General features: G+C 34.8%; 1 protein-coding gene across 1 annotated transcript in view; it reads left to right on the top strand.

The window, feature by feature from the left end:
* Nucleotides 1-22819, top strand: part of SNTG2 (syntrophin gamma 2) — a 169069-nt gene that overhangs the window by 8933 nt on the left and 137317 nt on the right. The window contains exons 3-4 of the mRNA XM_057431918.1: nt 14615-14671; nt 14769-14826. Of these exons, the coding sequence (XP_057287901.1) occupies nt 14615-14671; nt 14769-14826 (115 nt within the window). The remainder of the gene's footprint in view (nt 1-14614; nt 14672-14768; nt 14827-22819) is intronic.

Below are 22819 nucleotides of genomic sequence, written 5' to 3'. Positions count from 1 at the left end.
TTGCTCTTGAAATGGTCAAAAAGCTTGCATCACTTGGCAAATAGTGCGAGGCCACTCACTGAAGTGAAAGGTGTGTTCATTTCTGGTTGGTTTACTGAAATAAAAATAAGCCTCAGTCAAAACCCACCAACTTGCATATACTTCCTACTTCAGTGGGAAGCATGATAAACAGCAGATTTTAACTGCAGGCATTGCTGGTAGTTCTAATAAGTTGTACGCAAATTGTAGTTGCAAGAGTCACAGTAAAATATCATGTGGCTGCAATATATGGTGTCTGTGCATATAAGTATATATGTTTGGTTGGGACTCAATGGTATTTAAATTAAATGCTTCATGTATAAGCTTTCATAGAAAAAGAATCAAAATTCTACTTTACCTAGTCTCAGATTACTTCCGGATTGAATCACTATGGGGCTGACTGCATTTCAGAAAATGTATCAAATCTGTATATCTATCAATCATCACTCTTTGATCACTTAGTAAAAAAAAAGTGTGTTTGTGTGGGGAGAGACCACAAACCAAACACACACCCAAACCCCCAGACACCCACTAAAATGAAAGCATTACAGAAAAGAACCCACCCCAAGCAGCAACCCACCACTCTTAATATCACATTTTGGGTTAATTTTGATTTTGATACATTTTACTCCTACATTTTAGGGTACCCTAAATAGAATTTCCTGATGGAGACAGGACAGGAAGACAAGCTCTGATAATGGTTGAGGAGCCTTTCCTGGATTGGCCTTTCCTGGAAAACATTGTTATCTCCTTATTTTCCTTAAGTTTTCTCACTAAAGACTCTGAAAACTAAATTTTAAGGCACTGATCTATTTTTCTGTGTCCCTTGCAAGATTTCCCCCAGATGTTCCTTTCTGAAAGTGTTGTCTTCAGTCCCTGTGGGCTTCTGTTCACCAACTCTAATGACAAAAATCCGCTAAACTATGGCTTCATGTCAATATTTTATTTTTCCTATTATATTTAGAACCAAATAAAAACTTTGAAATGCTGACATTTTATATAAAGGCCAATTAAGTGTAACATGAAAACTGCCTTTTTTACAGTATGTAAATTCCTAGTATATAGAGCTCAAAACCAGAATTTGAAATCAGGCTGAAATAGCTGGTAATTCTCTAGCACTCTTTTTGATAATTCTAAAGTTTTACATTTACAGCTACACAAGATAAATTCCAAAAAAAAAAGATAAATGCTTTAATTTTCAAGTGGTTCAAGAAAATAATTTCATCCCTGTGCTATATGATTCAAAATATTAATAGAAAACTATAACCTGAAAGTCAAGTCTATAGCAGTCATAAACTATCACATTGTCTTACTGATTTATTCTTTCTTTCTATACTTTTTCTTTCTCAGGTATTTGTAGTGAATCTTTGATACACACGGCCATTCGTCAAGCTAGTTCATTTGCTACAAAAATAGAAATAACTTCTTTGCCTTCTTTCTGTAGTCACCTCAAACACATAGGAGGGGGGAAAATGTTTTTGTTTTAGAGTAACTTTTCTTCTTAGGTGGGATATGTAAATGGAAATATTGAAAAAGAAAGTTCTGTATCTACTTGGAGTAATATTTTGTTGTCCCACCAGTTTTGTGGGACAGAATTTGTGGGATGCATTTGTTTCCAGCCTTCCTTTCACTGACAGGTTCATTGATCCTGAGGAATGCTGAGGACAGGATTTGCAGCCATGTGTAATTAGCCCTTCCTGTCCCATCCAGTTCTGAATGCTGCAGTGAGGACTGGCAAAGGCATCAGTGATCACTAGTGCTACTGTTGTGGGTTGGACATTGAGCAGTAGAGATTATTCCCAAGCATATAAGGCTTTCTCTATAAAATACCTTTCAGTACCATCCTCTAGATCTATTTTGCTTCATATTTTGCTATCTGCCATTCATTTAGGTGCTACTTTTAAGAACTGAGAAATCTTCACCTTTTATTAGAAATTGTAGAGCCGGATTTCTGAAATTTAATGGAAATTCAACCCGTTTCACTGGTTTTTGCTGTCTTGGACATGGATGTAGAGAAATAGAGAAAAGAGCATGCTTTGTGAAATTTAAGATATGTATAAAAAAATAATGTAAATGAAACTTTTCCTTAGAATTCAAATATTTCACAGTAGACAAGATGGCTTTTAAATATCTGTAAAAATATTTAAGGAAGTGGGAAATAATATTTTCCTGTGTTTTATTATATACTGTTATTGTTAATTACTGCAATTTTTTTATATGACTATATAGAATATTTGTATATTTTATATTTATGTGATTAAATATGTGATCTTTCCATCATACTGTATTTCAGAGCTTCTGTCTTGGCAAATCTAAGCATTCTAAGCAAGTCTTCATGACTTAGTGTTGTGTTTTGGGTGTTTTGATTCATAAGGAAAAGGAGAATTAATGGATGCATCAGAATTAGTGCATACTCACAAAAGCCAGGAACAAAGTTATTGACAGAAATGGTGTACAGAAAATAGACTTTTTTAAAAAAATGGTATTTTTTTCCCCCCATATTTATCATTACTCTCAAAAAGGAATTAATTGTATGACAGACAGGGAGAGATTAATTTTCAGTTAAAGGAAAAACAGGGAGGAAATAATTTTTATACTTCATTATGGTATGGTTTTCCTTTAGCTTTTTGCAATTCTGCATGCTAAAATTAATTTCTTACACACAGCGCCTCACCTTAATATTCCTTGGTTTTCTTCCGTGTATATTTCTATCATCCTTCTCCTGTTGTCAGCCCACAGTTTTACACCTCTCCTCATAAGAATTTTTTTTCTTTTACTTTGTATTATATTTCTGTATCTCCCCTCCCCCCCCCCCCCCCCCCCCCCCCCCCCCACTAATTCCACTTGCAAATTCAGAAAAATAAATGCATCTGGCTTTTTATCAAAATCAGTCCTTCTCACAGAGCTGAATTGTCTCTGATTTGGTCAGTGGTCAGGCAAACAGTTTTCTAATGCAAGCTCCTGGCGTCTCGATTGGAAGAGGACTCCTCAGAGGCTTATGTAAGTCTAATAGAATTAGAATAACAAAAACCTTTGCGTCCTGGGTACCCAATTGTCCAGCTTCACAAGCTGCGTCTTAGCTGGACTTAATCAGAATGAAACAAGGTGGGTGAATAGGGAAGAAAAATAGCGAGATTAGCTGTTGTATTGATTCAAAAAACAGAAACAGTGCCTGAAAGTACTGTTTAAATCCCTGATAAAACTGCTGTGGCTTTTTTTTTTTTTATAACTCAGATACTAATAAGGACAGAGAAGAATGTTACTTTAGCAAACCCATAGGGAATGGGTCTGCATTAAAGTCTAAACTTTAATTATTTTATAACTGAAGGAAAATTCTGTCTAGATAACTACTAATACAAGTGTTTGCCCAGTGCCTGTTCTACCATTGCTGGTATGGTATTTTAGTCTAAAATTATTTTTTAAAAAGCTAATAACATTTTATCTTTTTTGAAACATCAAGTGGGCTACAGTTCCTGAGAGGGCAGTATTAAGGACTTGTGGAAATGCACAGATGTGGTACATTCAGTCTGATCAAAGTGGCAAACTGTGAAGTTTACATTTTTCTAATGTTCCACTGATTTCTGAAGATTTTTGTATACTCACAAATTTTAAGAAAGGCTGGGGACATAGAAGTAGTAACACTAGTGAGTAAGGAAGCAATCAAAACTCTGCTTTCTGGTTTCTAATTAAGTATTCTTTGACCCTGGTTTGCCACGTACTTGAAGAAGGAGTATGTCACTGTCCTAGGTGGTGGCACTACAGTTCATCTGACATGCTGTGTGATTATGTCCTATGATATCTTTGCATATCAGCATAAGGCTATTTAAAATAAGATTTATTATGTAGATGCCTGTATCATTAGACTTGGTGATTAATCATAATCCAGTGGCATCTCTTGTTAGAGTGCTGCATGCACTCTTCCCTCAGTATGGTGTTTCTTCTAAATTCCATCTGGAAACAGTTTGATCAAGAACAACCCTACTTTAGTTTGAATTCCATATTTCTATGAAGAGAGTCAGTCAGTAGGTGGGCTGCAGCCACCAGGTAGGTGAAAGTTTGCTGATGATCAATGAGAATTGGGAAGTGGAAACCTCTGTATGTGGCAGAATGTTAAATAAATGTAAAACAATTTGCTGGGGAAGATCTAGGGCTGGAGAGATGGAAGGTGAGAGCTGAGAAAATCCTCATCATGAGAACCTATCTTGAGGAGAAAACTCCCTGAAGGATTTCATGTATGCTTGTGCACCACATCCTCTTTTGTTGTTTCTGGATATGTAACAAAGAGCAGGATGTCTGCATTTTATGATATATTTTACCGCGTCTCACTTTCTTACAAGATTTGGTTCTTCAATTATTTTTTTTATCTTATAACTTCCTTGTGATAGCTTCAAGAGCTGCTGAAGAAAATGAAGATTAGATATGGCTGGTATATTAAGTACCTATCTTTATTTTCTTACCCCTTTTGGTGTCAGACTGTTTCTTCCCTTGTGTCCATACAGGACAGGTTGCAGGCTTCTCTTTTAACTCTTCATATTATATTTTCTTGATTTGCTTTTTCCTTTCCCCTGCATGTTTCCCAAGGGCCTGGGTGGCAGGTTCTGCTTCTATTGCCATCATTGCCTAAGACTGGCTTTTATTTTCTGTTGTCAACCTGCCGTGTAGGACCTGTTCTAAATTTGACATTTTATGCTGAACAAAAAAATGCAGCCTTTTGAGGCTGCTTTCCAATAAATGACAGATGCAACTACAGTAGAGTAGAATAAAATGTGTGGATATATACACATATATATATATAAAAAGTGCTCTGAATGTTGCAGCAATAAATGATTTCTTTGTGCTGTTTCTTATCTCCTGTTTATCCACTTACTTTAATTAAGGAATAGTCTGTATGCTTTGATGAGATTGCAGACCCACTGGTCATACTCTGGTCCTCCTACAGAGTAAACATTTCTCCACAGAGGTGATAGTGACTGTGAGGAAGGCAGATTGATCATGCCTAAATATTGCTTCTAACCCCAAATTTACATTTTATGCTTCCACTGTTGCAAATATGTGAATTTCATCCCTAAAAACTGAGTTTGTACATGGCTAGCAGCTCAGTGTCTATAAATCTTAGTCTTTCACAGAAAGTAGGCTGGTTTTTTGAATGCAGTTTGCTTGTCTTTGAGCATATGGAAATTTTTTCAGTCAGCAGCTATATGCTCTAGTGTTTTCATGCATCAGCACAAGACAGAAGTTTTATTCAGATGTGCAATTGGACAATATGAATTTCCTTTAATACTTAGAGCATTACAAAACTGTCCTTCTGAGCTTTGTGTTTCTTGTTCAGACTGAAAATACATTTCCAAAATAAATATTCTTCCACTGTAGATTAAGTTCAGATGTGATGGCCAGCCTGCTTGCTGAAAGAACTGCTTGACACGCAAGTAGATCAAACTGCCTGTCAAACAGCAGGTAAATATAGCTTCTCTTTCCATTGCTGGTACGTTTGACACTAGTCAATGCATTTGTTTCTTAGAATTTATATGCTAGGTAATATTATGGCCAAGTTGTTACTTCAATTTTTAAAGCAGTAGCTATTACAAAGCCAGTATTTCTTTGAGAAACAAACAATCCTTGAAAACTTGAAACAATAAAAGGTCTTATAAAGTTAGGAATATTTCATGTTGGTATCCTTGCCCATTACAGGTTTAATAGTTACATTCTTTCCATTCAGATGTACTCTGAAGTTTCATGCAGGGCATTTATTCTTCCTCTAATCTTCTAGAAAGAATAAACAAAACAGGCCTACTATGTGGTATGCTATGGGGGATACATAATTACTTCCACTTCGCAGCACAACTGGAATGAATGATTACAGTATACACATAGCCTTCAAAATGAAGAGTTTTAATAAACTGTAGATATTATTAAAAGATGTCATTAGCAAAACAAAACATTATTTTAAAAGAAAAAAAAAGTATTTCAAATTTCCTGTTCAGATTGACAATCAGTACACTTTCTAGTTTTCCTTGCCTATAATATAGCCATCATACAGTCAACTTTAGCTCTGTATTGTTTGTTAATCTGTTTTTGGTCTTTAAGACAGTTACAGATGTCTGCCTTACTTTAGCCTCAAACCATAAATAAATTAGTTTGGAAAGAAAAATTGTGTCTAGCCTGAAGGCAACTAAAAAGTGAAGTTGTTTGTATGTTTGACTGAGACACAAACACCGGGTTTTCAGCTGCATATGAGCATGACGTTATCATTAATGTAAAAAAAAAAAGATAGGGTTTTTCCACAATTATTGCAGTACAGTTTTGGCAAGAAGTGCTGGAGTAGAATATTCTTCTGTAGTTGCTTGCAAAACTAGTGTGGGTTTCTGTCCACATTTTGTAGTCCTGAAATTTTGTAATTGCATTAGTTCAGAACTGAGTCAAACCTGAAATCTACTAAGCCCACTTCTTCCAACAGCAGCTGCTGACGTTTCCCTAGAAGAGCAGGGCAAGAATACGTGATGCTTCTTTTAACGTGTTTCCTGCCCTAAGTTTTTCAGTGCCTTCCTGTGCAAAATGCAGCTTTATATTGGCTCTTAACAGATATCTTTTTGCTACAGCTCTCCAGTATCCCCTTGAACACATGTAGACTTTCAACATCCAGATTTTTTATTTCTTACCAGACTCCAGAATCTGCTATACATTGCACAAATAATCATCTGGGAATTTTTTTTGTCTAATGGAACTCTTTGTTATAGTTTTTCTCACTGTCTGCAGATTTTATTCTCTTCCCTTTCCTCCCCCAGTTCTAATTTATTTAGTGCAGGCCTTAAGTTTCCTAAGCCTTAATTGGAACCTTTTATTAAAAAAATGGGATTTTATTTTCAGTGTTGTAGTCTTCATGTGTCAAGGGTTTATTGAGAAGTATCACTCCAATGCGTCTGCTTTGTTTCATCCATGCATTCCTTTAATACTAGGGTGAATGCTACGTGACCCTGGTGATTTGCTGCTGTTATTTACTGAATTGACTTCTAAAGTTGTTTCAAATTCATACAGCCCCATACATCCTTTGTGCTACAAAGCATGTTGGAAGAACATCTCTAGTTTTTTGCATGCTAAAGAAAAGTGTTCATTTATCTTCCCTCCAGTAGCCTTATTAGCTGAGTATGCCTTTTATATCTTGATCATTAATCAACCCTGTAGTTTTTTGGCAGACCTCCTGCTCTTGGTAGATTTGAAGGTGTATTATAAACTTTTATTCTTTTTGGCAGTTTTTGGAACTCTCTTTTCTGTTGCTGCCTTATTTTGGTTTTCATTTTTTTTTGCTTATATTTCTTTTTATTGTTTTTGTACAAATAAAACGTCCATCACTCTACATGTAATAACCTCTCTTAACCTCCTCTTTAGCCATGCAGTTTTCCTTTCCGTCTCTATTAAGTCCTTTTAATAAGTGGCATTCATTGCCTCTGTGTTTCCTGTGTGGTACCCTTAACTACTTTTCACACTGCCTATAATGTTTTCATTTTCTTAGCTGCCCTATTCATTTTTCCTTTCAACAAGCTTCCTCACTTTTTCATAGTTCCCTTCTTGGGTTTGCAGGTGACTGTTGAATGTAAAGTACAGAGCAGTTGCTATTGCACAGTAGCTTTTCATCTATAAAAAAATTAACTAGATCCTACATGCTATACTCAGGACCAGGGCAAGTACTTAGTCTTATCTTGTGAGCTCCATTAAGCAGTGACTGATAGAGAGCCGTGGTGTTTGTTGACTGCATTATATGCTTTTGTGTATCTCTGTCTGATCTACTAGAACTTAAGTCTTACCACCATTGAGTTTCTCATACCACCATTGCGTTTCTCATTCCACCATTGCATTTCTCATTCCTGTTGCTTTTTTGCATATCTCATTGTTATCAGCCTAGTTGAGTGGTCACTAGTAAAGATTCTTTCTTGTCTTTAGCCTGGATTCTGTTGATTTACTTGTTGAGGTAGTTGCAATATTAGTTTTTATTTGAGCCTTAAGTCCTTCGTAGCATAAGGCATTTACTCTGCTGCTTATGTAGCCTATTTTACCTTTCTTATATATATCCCATAATCAGAGATTTTTGTACATCTCCAGAGTTCTTATACCTTTATTTACTTCAGATTTAGTACAATTTTGGTTTTGTTCCTGGAACTCTGGTTTATATTTCCTGTTTGCATTTTTCCCTTCCCAACCTGTACTTCACTTCAAGATACAGAAAATCTCTGTTTATACCCATAATAGAAATATCATCCATGATTTTACTCTCTTCTGTACCTGTTAATGTTTCCAATACTGCAGTTTAAAACTTTAGGTGTGGCTTTCCTGAATCTTAAGTACCAGCAGCTTTGGTTCCTTTACAGTTCAGATGTGACTGTGCCTCCTGCACAGGTTCTGTGTGTTTAAAAAAATGGCTTCAGCTTCTGATAAACCTGAATCCATCTTCCTTAAGCCTTTTCTGTAAGAATGCATTAAGATCTTCTCTATCTCCTCAACCCTACAGGGACTGTTGGAAGATTTTTGGAGAACCTTACTGTAGAAGTCGAGGTCTCTCGCTTCCTTTCTTCTTACCTAATTTTTCTACCTAGGACTTACTTCCTGTGTTTCTCTGCATTTTTGGTACAAATTCAGACCAAACCTGCCTAGTGTTTCTTGGGCTAAGCAAGGCTTCCTGTTGGATGTCACACGTTGTACATGTTCAGATATCCTTTTTGGAGTCATCTCCCTTGAGTTATAAATGTATCTGTCTATTTGCTTAATGGTCATCTACCACCATTACAACTGTCTGGGATGTCCACTTTAAGGAGGGCATTCGCCTTTCAAGAAAGTACACTGACATGATCTGTTATGAGAAACTACTAATGGAATTACTTCTCCACTAACACAGACATCTGCTTCTGTCATGGCTTTTGCCTCCTTGCTTCATGCCTGTGGCTGGGCATTAGCACTATTACAGATTTCTGCTCCCTATGGATCACTTTAATTTCAGGTTAATTTCAGTGTACATGCCTGGAATCAAATATTTGGTGGAAACTTTATTCTGTCACCTCTATAAATTGAAAACAGGTTTCTGTTTTATACTGCACTTGAAACATATTGTATGTGCACACAGTTCTGTTCTCACAGAGATCATCTTAACCATGCTAAAACCTGTTGATTGGGTATTTAATCCGCAGTTGTATAGCAGGTTAGGTTCTAAGGCAAGTAATTCTTGATAACATATTGTCAGTTAGTCTTGCCCTTCCAACTTTGTACAGCTGATAGCTTGAAGGAAAAAACAGAGGCAGGCAGACAGCATTACCTTTAGTAAAATAGTCCACATTCAGGAATTACGTTACCAGTAGTTGCTCAAGTGTGCACCCAGAAAATTCTGTTTTGGCAGATAGTGTTGTCAGTTGGACTTGCTTTCATGAAACCTGAATTTGGCTAACCTTTGTTCGTACCAGCATTAGTATATTTATTACATAGTTTATAAAATGATTTATTAGTGTGATGCTATTAGAATTGTACCTGTAGTGCCAGCTATAGAAGAATCATCATTTAGAGTATATTAAGAGATTTATTTTTTAACTGTTCTTTGGACTTTGTCTCGCTATGGAACAGCTGTCAGAATGTTACATGCTTTTCTATCTGAATTTAAATAAAATCTACTACTAAGATGTATATTATTTTACATGTATGCTTTTATTGTACATGACTGCCAATGCCACCAGTACTTGTAGGGATAATTAGAAATTTTTAATTTACATCTGTGTTTGTAGTTAATGTATATTAGTGTCCTGTTCCTTTCTATTTATGGACTGCATACTATCATACACAGGTCTATGTGACTTTATCTCTTCTAAAAAATAAAACACATGCTGTAGCACATGTTCAACATTGGCCCACAGTTGTCTATGTGAGAGCAGTCTCTGGCTGCATTTTAACTTGTGCCAAATTGCCTATAATGGGTGTTGGTGTACTCTGTGTCTCAGTTTTGGACAATATGAGTTGCAGCTCTCTTAAACAATGCCTCAGACCAAATCAGGAGATGACATGTGTCATGTAGTGTTCCAGTTAGGCAGTATTAGTCATCATGTTTTCAAGGAAAGAAAATTTGGTAGTGTTGGTTGGGAGTTTTACTGTGTTGCTTTGCTGGGGAAAATCCTCCAGACTGCTTTATTTTAGCATAGGCATGGCTTGTGAGACATGAATTGTAAGACAAACAGTCTGTTCTTTGGTTTGAAGAAGTGAAAAATATCTTCCTGAATTTTGAGTTGTGAGATCAAGAGGAACAAAATTAAATATAGGTCCTGAAAAAAGAATAGGATAACAGGATAAGTTAGAGGGGACAGAGTGCAGAGGTCAGATAAAAGAGAATAATTACTGTTTAGCATACTTTCCTACAAAACCTGAAATCTAATTCAGCAGGTAATTAATGTTGAATCTCCTCTAAATCTCTAAATTACCCACTTACCCACAGATTTTCTTCTCTAAATTACCTTTTTTTTTTTTTTTGAGTAGTGAGCATCTATTTTATCAACTTAATGGTCCAAATGAAGGACTAAATGGAAACTAGCCTATAGTGAGCCATGTGAATTTGTAGGTTTTACCAAAAAAAAAAAAAAATTCATTTCCTCCTTTAAAATGAAGTTGCAAAGTCAAATATTAGAAACTTAGAATTATGCCAAATTAACACTGTCAATCAGGCATTATGTATTAGGTGCATCCCTTCTAATCTGAAATTATAATGGGTTAAAATGCTGAACATTCAAAGCTAAGGCTGAAGCTGGTCAACAAGATCCCTTGAACAAATAAAGTTCATACAAATACTTAGAAAAAATATTAAGGCATTTCACATCACTAGGACAGAATAGTTGTCCCCGGGTCTTTGTGTGCCTGCATTCTTGCTCTGCAGAATGAGGATATATATGCAGGCTGGGAAACTAATTTAATTATGTAGATGTACCTAAATATTGTACTGCTTACTAGGACAAAAAAAGCCCTAAGTATTTTAATAATACTATGCTTAGAACTAAATTAAAGTTGTGTTCATGAAATAATATGACAGATTATGCTTTAAATAAGGATTAAGAAAGAAATAGCTGTATACTGTAAGGTCTCAAAGCCATGTTACTACTAGAATAGTGTTTCTTAAAAAGTCTGTGGTGTGTCAAGTTTAAAAGCTTGTCTGGGTGTGTCTGTTTTCCACTTCAACTTACTGAAATTTTCACTGCATCTGTCTGTAAGAGTTACCTGTCTTCTGCCAAGGAAGATGCTTTAAAACTGTGCTTAACCACCTCTGAAAAGTGCTTTGAAAAAGGTAAATATATTTAACTCCTGGCATCTGTTTCACTACTACACAAATCTCTCAAGGTATTTGGTGCTCCTGTGGCTCTTGCCTGCTACCTCTTCAATTTCTTTGCATCATTTTCAAAATAAGCGTATCAGAACTACCTGCATTATTTAAAGTGGGGATCACTGCCAGGTGCAGAAATAATTTATAGTCTTTGTGTTCCTTCTTAACAGTCACCCAGTGTTGCAGGATTATACTAGTGATTTTGGCCATGGCTTTCAGCAGGAATGGAGGTTTTTCTCATAGTCCTCATGACTCAAGTTTAGGTTTTTTTGGAAGACCAAATTCTGGAGGTCGATAGAGTGCTTTTCTCTATTTGTTTCAGCTGTTTTCTTAATTACAAGGATGACCTTAAATGACCTTAAAGTTCTGTATGCTTGGAGCCTGTCCATCATTACCCTTATTACAAGTATAGTCCCTAAAAATTTATTGCAATTAATGTAGATTTTTTTTTTCAGACCACTGGTTTTAATTTTTTTAAAGGTAATCTATGTACTGTCATTATCCCTCAAGAAGCATAGCAACTAAATATTTCCTTTATCTCAATTACATTTTGAGTTGTTTTTTTTTTTTAGTTAGCCAATTTACACGTGCTTAAACTACGCAATATTATTTTAAATTGTTTTACATTTTTGATCAAGCTTTTTTAGGGTGTCAGATCAGTGCCTTGCTAGGGTTATTACAAGGCTGGTACTCTGTTATCAAGATTTTAAATTTCATAACAAGTATTCATGTAAATTGAAAAGGTTTTTTCCATAAAACTTTTCCTCTTTAAAATTATTTCTCTATAAATCCTTGTGAATTGGTTTTACCATTAATCCATAATGGAATAGATAGTTCATTGCCAGATTTATGATCATCTGACCTTAAAGTATTGTAATATAATGAAAATCTATGGCTCTATTTATATATTTTCAATATTGACCCAGTATTAACTTTCTTCTAATATCCTGGAATTGTACACTGTTCAACTTGTTGAAATTCAAAATCAATTAAAAAAAAAAAATCTATCTCTGTCAGCTTGTGTAGATGATTTTAGTTATGACACTTGATGATCCTCAGCTTTTGGCATTTTACTTTTACGTATCTTTAAAGGAAAGTTTTTTGCATTTTTCAAATGTAGCTCTAGTTAAAAAATCTGTTACAAAGGAAATGTTGAGGTACGTGATAAGTACCTTATTTCAAAGTGTCTTTCATAGAAATATTGAAGCTCTGAAATAAGCAATGCTATGAACTATGAAATCATAAAAATTATTATTACAATGTTATATAAAGAAATTGCTTCATAGGGCTACAATCTCAATTATATCATCAGTATTATAATTTGAAATGTACCTATCAACCATATGAAATACATGTTAGTGGCAGTTGAATATGTAAGATGCCAATAAATAATACCTTGCTTGTCTTTCATAAAATGGCTAAAGCTATCCATGTAATGGTTTTCTATTTGTTGTCTGATAATGCTAAAGCAATCTAAATATTTATTCCATCACCCCTATGTGATGGGATATATTGGGATAATTTGTTTACAAGGTATAAGCATATGTGAAAAGAAACATGAATTAAACAAGCAGACAGGATTTATGTCATAGAAATTTTTTTCTTGGAAATGAGTCACTGAATTTAAAGGTAGAGTCATAGAATCATAGAATCATAGAATAGTTAGGGTTGGAAAGGACCATAAGATCATCTAGTTCCAACCCCCCTGCCATGGGCAGGGACACTTCACACTAAACCATGTCACCCAAGGGCCTGTCCAACCTGGCCTTGAGCACTGCCAGGGATGGAGCATTCACAACTTCCTTGGACAACCCATTCCAGTGCCTCACCACCCATACAGTAAAGAACTTATTCCTTATAGCCAATCTAAACTTCCCCTGTTTAAGTTTGAACCTGTTACCCCTTGTCCTATCACTACAGTCCCTAATGAAGAGGTCCTCCCCAGCATCCTTATAAGCCCCCTTCAGATACTGGAAAGCTGCTATGAGGTCTCCACGCAGCCTTCTCTTCTGCAAGATGAACAGCCCCATATTCTAATTCAGATTGAATCAGAGCTTTGTCAGTGAGTATGATAATTTAGATAAAAAGTTTTGATGCGATTCAAAATGAAGAAAACCTACGAAACAATCTGAATTAGCACAGATTTCAGTAGGGCTGAATATCATCTGAAATTTATGGGCTTGACTACTGAAATAATAATTTATATTTAGCAAAATTAGTGAAATTGTAAAATACCCAACAGGAAATATACATATAGGAGTAACCTCACATATATTTTCTTATCTACTGAAAAGGAGAAAATAAATAATCATAGAATCACAGTGTGGTTTGGGTAGAAAGGGAACCCTAAAGATTATCTATTTCCAACCTCCCTTTCCCAGGCACAAACACCTTCCACTAGACCACATTGCTCAAAACCTTGTCCAACCTGGCCTTGAACACTGCCAGGGATGGGGCAGCCACAGCTTCTCTGGGCAACCTGCGCCAGTGTCTCACTAAGGTTAATTCACAGGAATTAACCTTTTCCTAATATCTGATCTAAATATAACCTCCTATATGTTCAGGAAGTTCTGTAAAAATGTCATTCTCTGCAGTGCTGTTCATCATGTTGCAAAAAAATTCCCCACAACTCTATAATTACTGTCAGCCAATGAAGTGCTATTATTATGTTGTCAGGCACCAAGAGTTACATACTAATGAAATGTCAAATTCAGCATACTGTTAAACATATGATAGGTTGCTGTAGAAAAATATTGATAAATGTTTTCTTCTTTATGAACTTAAATATGAAACACAAGAAAATAAACATTTGAAGCAGACTTTCACTAAAAGTCTTTTGGCATATACTGGAAAAAATGGTAAAGGTCTGAAGATATGGATTAGAAAAGGTTGGTATTTGTGATTGAAAAATGAGACTAAATATCATGCATACATGATAACTATGAAAATGCATATCTCAAAACAAAAGCATGTAAAAAGTTTCTGTTTAGGAAGAATATTGCTTAAGCCATACAAAAAAAGAATCATACTGAAAGTCTGCATACAGAATTCACACACAAATTCTTCTCTCTATGGTAAGGAATTAAATAAGTGCCTATAAATCGGTGTTGAATGAGACTTCAGAACTGGATCACTTAGAGTCTAGGCTATCTCTGAGAAAGAATTTTCGAAAAGTAAAAAAAGAAAGTTTAAAAGCATCTTCTATGCTTATTCAGATATTGTGTTTTCACCTAGATTTATTTTTTCTACAATTTTTTAAAGCACAGAACTGTTACACTTCATAGACAACCAGTTGGTGGCTTGGGCTTAAGCATAAAGGTATGGATCCCTTCTCATTTCTTCTTTTAATTTTTCAGTACAGCTAATTCACATCAGTCTTAATTGAGATCTCATGGTTAATACATGTCTTTTACAGGGTGGTGCTGAGCACAAAGTGCCTGTCGTCATATCAAAAATATTTAAAGACCAAGCAGGTAACTTATGTTATTTATTTACACAGTACTGTAGTATATATGGATTGTTTTGAAAAATTAAATCCTCTTTAAACTGAGAATTAAAACAAGTGTGGCTCACTCTTTCAGCCTTACACTATCTTTAAGATATTCTGTAATGTCCAAAAGGTCCATGTGCCTTTGTGCTGAATTCAAAGTCTATTATCTTTTCAAGTCTTTAGGATCTAGACTTGCAATTTTACTGGTAAGTAATGGTTTCTGAAAACATATTTTTTTACTGCAGTAAGACAGTCGTGTTGTAAACAAAATATTGAATGTTACTTTTGGAAACAAAACTGTGACATAGGAAATCTACTGATGTACTTAATTTTAATAACACAGCAGATAAAAAAAATGCAAACCAGACATATTTTTTTCCCCATACAACAATTCACTGCTATGTGGTATGACTAACTGTGCCTAGTTGCAAGCAGAGAGTGATTTGTAATGTTTATTATGGTTATGATATCACAAGTTTTAAATCAGTGTAGTCTATCCCAGTTAAGTATTACACTGACATTTATCTAGCAAGAGGAACCTTTGAGGGAGTGTGTCAGATCTTAGACTGATTTTCGTAAGTTGAAGAGCTGCACTGGAAAACAAAGGGGCTCTTCAGTAAGTTTCATGTGGGTGGGCAGTGCCTTGAAAAGTGAACTAAGGGTCTTAGCTGATGAAAAACAAAGTCATGTTTTCTTCTCTGTTAGACATGGATGTGGAAGCTAGTTTGCTATTTTCTTTGCTGAGGCATTCTTTTACATATTTGAAGGTTCAGTGTGTTTGTGTTATAAGCTTCTATGTGTTTCCTCTCTAGAGTAAATCTACGCATTTCATCTAACCTTTTGTGCAAGAAAAGACACAGCAGTGCACTGTGACCCTCAGTGTATGTCCTGCTCCTCAAACAACTCAGAGCCACTGGCACAATCTTTTGAATTCATCAGCCTCTCTTCCTGCTTTGCTGCAGTGGAGATTAAGCACATTTGCTTGGCAAGCCTCTTGCTTCACTAGCTCACAGACTGTGCTTGGTTTTCTCCTCTGCATTTTCTTCAGGGGGTCCTTATTTTGCTTGAAAAGTAATTACTTCAATATTATCATATTAATTAGTAAATAATAGTAATGAAGAGAGTATGTTCAAATTTATCTCACGTATGAACTTGAGGGACTATTTCTGTTTTAAGATTCTAGTGCTTTAATGTTAGAGGAAATAATCTGGTAATATTATTTAAGGGAAAATAAGCATTTTAAAAATATATGCATTCTTTCTCCCTACTTATATATATTATACATCTGGGAAAATATTTATGTTGTATAAAATGAGAGGAGATGTTAAGCATGAGGGAAAGATGAGACTCATACAGAGTTATCTCAAACCAAAGTTTGGACTGAACTTCTGTATTTTCCTAGTGTGAATAAATCACCAATTTTCACTGGTGATTTCATTCGACTTTCACTCGACAAGGTACTTATAACAGTGAAACTGATTGGCTAGTTTCAAAGGTGGCTTTGACTCAAGCAATGAAATCAGTTGCTACTTCAAGCAAATATACTGAATTTAAAAAAAAAATAAAGTTGTATCATGGAACTTTTGTTTAATGTATCATGTAACATTTGAAAATACATCAGTTACCTGATAAGAAGTGATTTCTTATCAGGAATTTTACTATGATGGATTTTAAAATTCTTACTGACTAAAGTACTGATTTTCTGAAAGTCTGATAACTCCTGATAGTTTTGTGAAATGCAGTGCCTGTTATATGAAAACTCTGCAAGATCATGTTTGCACCCTTACTTTGTTGAGATACAGTACTATTTTATAGTTCTAAGGCTAGAAGTATAAAAAGGAGTTGCTTGTCTTTTATAGCTGTATAACCTTTGTGCTATCCTAAAGAATGTAGTCAGCTAATTTTGTGTTCTTTAAATTTTTCAGATATAGGAGAAGTAATTTTGTTGGTATTGACCTGAAGCAGCAGCTGAAGGCATTTGCATAGGATGAATATTTCAATTGGATTTTATTTCATTATTCAACATAAGCACTTCTGTAGCACAACAGTAATAAATATTATTCTTACAGTTTTTGACTGGCTTAGAGACCTCTTGGCTGTGATCACTGTGTTTATAACTTCCAATTTAAGTTATCCTAGTTCAGTCTATTCAATAAGACTTCCCTTGAATGAGTTCACTGAAACATATGTAGAAACTCAATTCAAGAGCGTAACTTTGCATTTCTGAAAGACAAGATTAAGTGATCATTCAGTGTTGGAGACTAATGTGCAATGTATTACAAATCACAGGAAGAATGTCTTGAGATTTTCCTGAGCAGTATTAAGAGCAAGTTTTGGTAGTGCCAATGTCTCATCACTGAGTTTAAGCCTTCTACATTTTTCTGTGGATTCTGTCTTCCATTCTAACAAAGGTTACATTTTTTCATACCACCAAATCTTTTGGTAAAGTTAGTTTCTGAGGGACTGTGATAGGCAGAATGAGAACAAATAAATACAAACACATTTACAAAATCAAAAGTAATGTCAAAAATTAACTACAGAATAATTTTAATCCTATTGGTTATTACTTCACTTCAAAACAAGGATTTTTTTCTCATACCCATATATAAAATCATCCAGTTAATGCAGCATATTATCAACATGACTTATAATCCCTTAGATGATGAAAAGATAGTATTGATGTTGGAGCATTTCAGTAAGATTTTCTAAAACTGATTTATGCTTTCTTTAGTGTTTTTTTTAAATATTTTTTAATACAGTATTGTTTTTCCTGTATTTTCCTTTGAATCTGACTTAAGATAGAGTACATTGTGCTCTATCATTGTACAATAGTTGTACAAACATTGTACAAGAGTTGGTGACTTGCCAAGAGCTTCTAGGTGTGTGTTATTTTTATGTATGTGTTAGAATTAGTATTAACAATTTATTTGTGGTAAAGACTGCAGAAGGGTTACAGTCAAATAAATGTAGAGTCTTATTCTCAGAGATGTGTAACTGAATATTTGGAACTTTGAAAGGCATCAGGTCAGGTTTACTTATACAATGAATTTGTAAGAAATTTTGTCAGATCCACTAAATAGAAAGAATCATTAGACACAATATATGGGTAAATGAGCTTTCATTTTTTACAGCTTTCTCAGATCTGTTACTCCCATTTGTAATTACTAAAGCATCTTTATGAACTCGTGGAACTTAAAGGGTGGGGACTGTAAAAAAACAAAAAAAAGAACATTAAAATCTAACCTTGTCATACATTCAAATGACTTTCTGCATATAGTATTGGAAATTTTAATTGTATAACCACTAAGCGATCATATTTCTGATCTGTGTTGCAGAATTACCAAGTTAGCAGTCATGTTTTGTCACCCTGATGCAACTTTCCATTTTCATGAGACATGCTGCAGTAATCTTGCTACTGCTGTGAGCTCTGCTCGTCTCATGTAACATGTGGAGCCAATACAAGCAGCAACAATGAAACAGTACAGTGGGCTCAGCTCACTTAGGCGTGCTGAAAATACTTAAGTAAAATTAAATAAAACTGGGTGGAATAGGTGCAGTTTGCATTTTGCCAGTTTCAAAAAAGGTCTTAAGAGCTGAAATTCGTTAAGACCTTAACTTGAAAGCATTTTTCCACCCTTTGTGATAAAATTTGACTTATAGCTCACATTCTGCTGTATTGAACAATCCTCTATTTTATGTTTAGTCCTTTCTGATGGGGGATGCTATATACCCTGGCAGGACTGGAATGAACTTGGGACATTCAGCCACGGAAACATTCTTGGCTTAAAACCATGTGCTCTGAAAACATAGACTGTGTCCAAATATGACATCCTGGCTGCCTGAATTCAGGACCATCTGTTTGGAGGACATGGTGTCAGTTTGATGAGGGCTTTTAACAGTTTCATTTACACTTAGATGCCAAGCAAAGATTGTTTAGTATGGAAGCATATGTGATACTTCCCCTATAGGTATTTTTAATGTGTTGACTACAGTTATCCTCAAGAGTGGTAGAACTGGTGTAACCAAGCCTAGTCATAAATCGGTGGACATGATGTGAGATTACAGTCAATATGCACAGCATGGTCTAGTTTATAGCTGATGTTCTTCATCCCTACAGCTGCTTTGGCTTCATCAGCCTGGGAGATTCATTCCACTGAGCCAGCAAAGTCGAGATTAAGGATGATTTAAACCCAAATGGAGGCATTTGCATTTGAAAGGGAGTCAGAATAGATCATAAATTTGCATTAAGCCTTATGATAATGAAGGTGAAGACTGAACACAAGGCCACCTTTGAACATAAGAAAGGTCTTATTTCAACACATTTAAAGCTGGATGGTATTTAATATCTGTACACTTGTTTCCTAATATCACTCACAAATTTCCTCAGGGTTTTTTAGTATTATTCATATTTTGTATATTTTTTAAAACTGCATTTGCCAATGTCATTACTGGAAAGCTAAAGAAGAAAGAATCTACTCACTGTTCTCTCCCTTGGTACCAGTGCCTCCAGTACTGAATTTATTTTCAGAAGTCATAGAAGAATATTCTTAGCATATTGGATTTCTTTTATTATTGTTGCCTCCTCAAGAATAGGCAGGCCATAAAAGTCAGTACTTCTAAATAGAAATGACATCTTAATGAACTGTTAAAGATCAGCCAGCAAGTAAAAAGAAAGTATTTTGATTCCTGATTCAGGAAAGAGTTTTTATTTAACCTGATAGTTGAGAACATACTTGAGGTCTGGTAGCATTCATTGTATATTTGGTGAGAAGCAGATAGGTAGATGAATTCTTGAGGTAAGGGTCTAGGATGCTTTATACTATCGGAATTTGTTTTGAGGTTTAAATGCTACAGCAAGACATTTAAATTATTGACCTACGTCAAATTAATTCTTTGGGTATAAGAATGCAAAGGGTTAATTTTTAGGTGATTATTTAACTGAACAGGCATATACTTAAAATGAGGTAGTAAATGTTTTATTAGATGGTAATATTTTCATTGTTACAATGAAACGAATCATTCATAAATAATTCCTGAACAGAAGACAATTTGGGATGAAATATTTTTAAGTTTTGCTTAGCAGTTTTGTTTTGTTGTAGAATTTATATTAATTTTTTTAATAGGATTTAAGAGCTTGATGAATCCAGAACTCACCTTTACAGAGAAAATCAAAGCATTCCCATTTTAGGTCAGTTTGAAATTTTATTTTATTCCTTTGGTTTGGCTAAAAATCAGAAACAGCTCTAGAATTAAGCAGTTGCTTAGGTACTTTCCTAAAATGAGGCTTTATATATGTATACATAGATACATGTTTCTGTCTAGAAATGTGTGCATTGAGTTCCTGATACTGAAAAAAATATTGCATTCAGGGAGTGTATTAATGGTCAAATTCTTCTCCATGCATGTGAAGATGATTAACCTTCAATAATTAGTTTTGCACAACAGCTAAGTCAAAATATAAAATGTCAGTTCTAAAGGGTTTTATGATGAATACTTTCTTCAGAGGGTGCATTTTGCAGTTTATTAAACAAAAAGGTAGACATAAAATCTGAAAAACATTATTTGTAATTTCAGTGGACCTCTAATATTATGGTTATCATTCTTATACTCCAGACTAAATAGGAAAAGGTATGAAAAATACATTCTTTTTTTCCAGTTGTCATCTGTTCCAGAGTTGTCATCTGTTGAGGTTGCAGTTGAGTGAATCAGCTGTGGCCATAGGATGCCATTGATGTGTAGAGTTTCTGTTCTTTCTTCCACTCACCTCCCTCTGATTGACAATGTAGTTCCCTTATGAACTGCAGAAATCTAATGAAATATTACCGAAATTGGCTATTTGAATTTGTTAGCACTACAGTCCAGGTTGAAAAAAAAAATTAATGGTAATTATTCCATGAAAAGAAATTAAAGAACTGTACAATATTTTTTGATTCAGATAATATGTCCAGGAGAGAATTGCCTGAAGTCCCTTCGAGGATGGATGGTATTTTTGCACTTTGGATTTGGAGCTTGCTTTAACCACAGAAACTGGTACAGAAACTGGAGAAGCAAGCAGCTAGACAGAAAACATCTTTTAACTGTGACAGAGGTTCCCATTGCATTGAAAGATAATAATTAAAAGAGTAAAACTTATCCAGCTGAATTTAAGGCTGAAGCAGTCAAGAGCAGTACAGAGTATTTGATGGAAAGAGAAATGTAAGAGCCCTTCTGCTTGGTGATGATGTCACATGGAATAATATGAGAAGTTTAATAACATCCTTTGGCAATTTCAGAAAAGTTCTATTTTTGATCTTTCCACTGTTCTTATCTTTCCCTTACTGGTATCTGAACCAGAGACTTTTAAGGCTATTTTAGGAACGACATCTCTTTTTTTCTTGTAATCTGTTTAAAGCATGTGTTAATGCTACATTTGGCATCCAACCTTAGTCTCCAAGTTTGTTTTTCAGCTATCATCTCTACAACATTTAAGACTCTTTGGAATACTAGAATATAATTTAATGGAAACTTAGTTTCATAATTTAGGAAAGAAAGAAAGATTGAAGATGCCAGATTATAATTTATTTCCTCAAATAATGTTACTTATTCATAAATTGTCTAACTTAATATGATGTTATTTAGCTCAGAAAGCCTTTTACATATTATATTAATCATATGTCTTAGAGCTAACCTTATGCCTTAAAATATTGCAATTGTGTGATCAGATTCATCTTCCTTTACATTGTGCTGCATTCCTTTGTCAATTTATTCACCTAGTCATGAATTAATTTTGAAATGCATATGACTACCTTTACCTGAAAAAATATTGTAATAATTCTGAAAATATATACTTATAGAGCGGCTAGGGTTGGAAAGGACCTTAAGATCATCTAGTTCCAAACCCTCTAACATGGGCAGGGACACCTCACGCTAGACTATGTTGCCCAAGGCTCTGTCCAACCTGTCCTTGAACACTACCAGGGATGGAACAGTTACCACTTCTTTGAGCAACCTGTTCCAGTGCCTCACAGTAAAGAACTTCTTCCTTATATCTAACCTGAACTTCCCCCATTTAAGTTTGAACCCACTGCTGCCTGTCCCCACAGTCCCTGATGAAAAGTCCCTCTCCTGCATCTTTGTAGCCCCACTACAGATACTGGCAGGCTGCAATGAGGTCTCCATGCAGCCTTCTCTTCTCCAGGCTGAACAGCCCAAACTTTCAGAGCCTGTCTTAATATGGGAGGTGCTCCAGCCCCTTTATAATCCTCATGGTCATTATCATGTTTTGAAGTTTAGATTGTTTTTAGACATAGAGTACCTAGAGTTTCTAACACTACTGACCATATTCCCAGAAAAAAAGTACTTTTGCAATTTTAAATAGATTTTCACTGACTCTTAAGGAAGTGTTACTTGTGCATGGCTAGCAGAACTCTTTTTTTTTTTTTTTTTTATAAAATATAACTTGCTCATAGTCATAATGATTGCTTTTGCTTCTCAGTTATTGCTACCTATTTCTGAATTCTGTCCACGTAAGATGCATGAATATTTTTACTTTTATTTTCAAACTCGAGGGACTTACAGCTGTGGTTAAGCAAGTATCCCAAGTAATAAATGACAGTAATAAAGTGTCACTTTCAAATTTTCAGATAATACATTAAAAAAAAAAGGCTTTACTTTTCTTTTAGTCACATCTTAGTTGTCATGATTTTTTTTTAAAAGGCAAAACTTTACTTAACACTATTAATGTTCCAATTTTTCTTCCTTACTTTGAGTATTCTTCTATAAAGGTAAAATCAAATGATGAAGAACTGAATGTAAAACTGGAAGTATTTTTCACTAGTACAATTTTATCTTGATAACCATTTCTGTGGGCTCTCTCTGCTGCACCATCTACAAGCTAATCTGAGCTATAATTTTCCTGTTCTATATTTTCCAACTCTTTTAGAATTAAAACATTTCATCTGAAAAAAGGATGAAGTTATAGCAATTCATGTCTCATG

The sequence above is a fragment of the Pezoporus wallicus genome, unplaced genomic scaffold (assembly GCF_028554395.1).
Source record: "Pezoporus wallicus isolate ANWC-B61680 ecotype Strahan unplaced genomic scaffold, APGP_CSIRO_Pwel_v1 contig_161, whole genome shotgun sequence".
NCBI classification, from domain to species: Eukaryota; Metazoa; Chordata; class Aves; order Psittaciformes; family Psittacidae; genus Pezoporus; species Pezoporus wallicus.
Note: the sequence above shows the minus strand (reverse complement) of the source record. Positions and strands in the feature narration are given on the sequence as shown.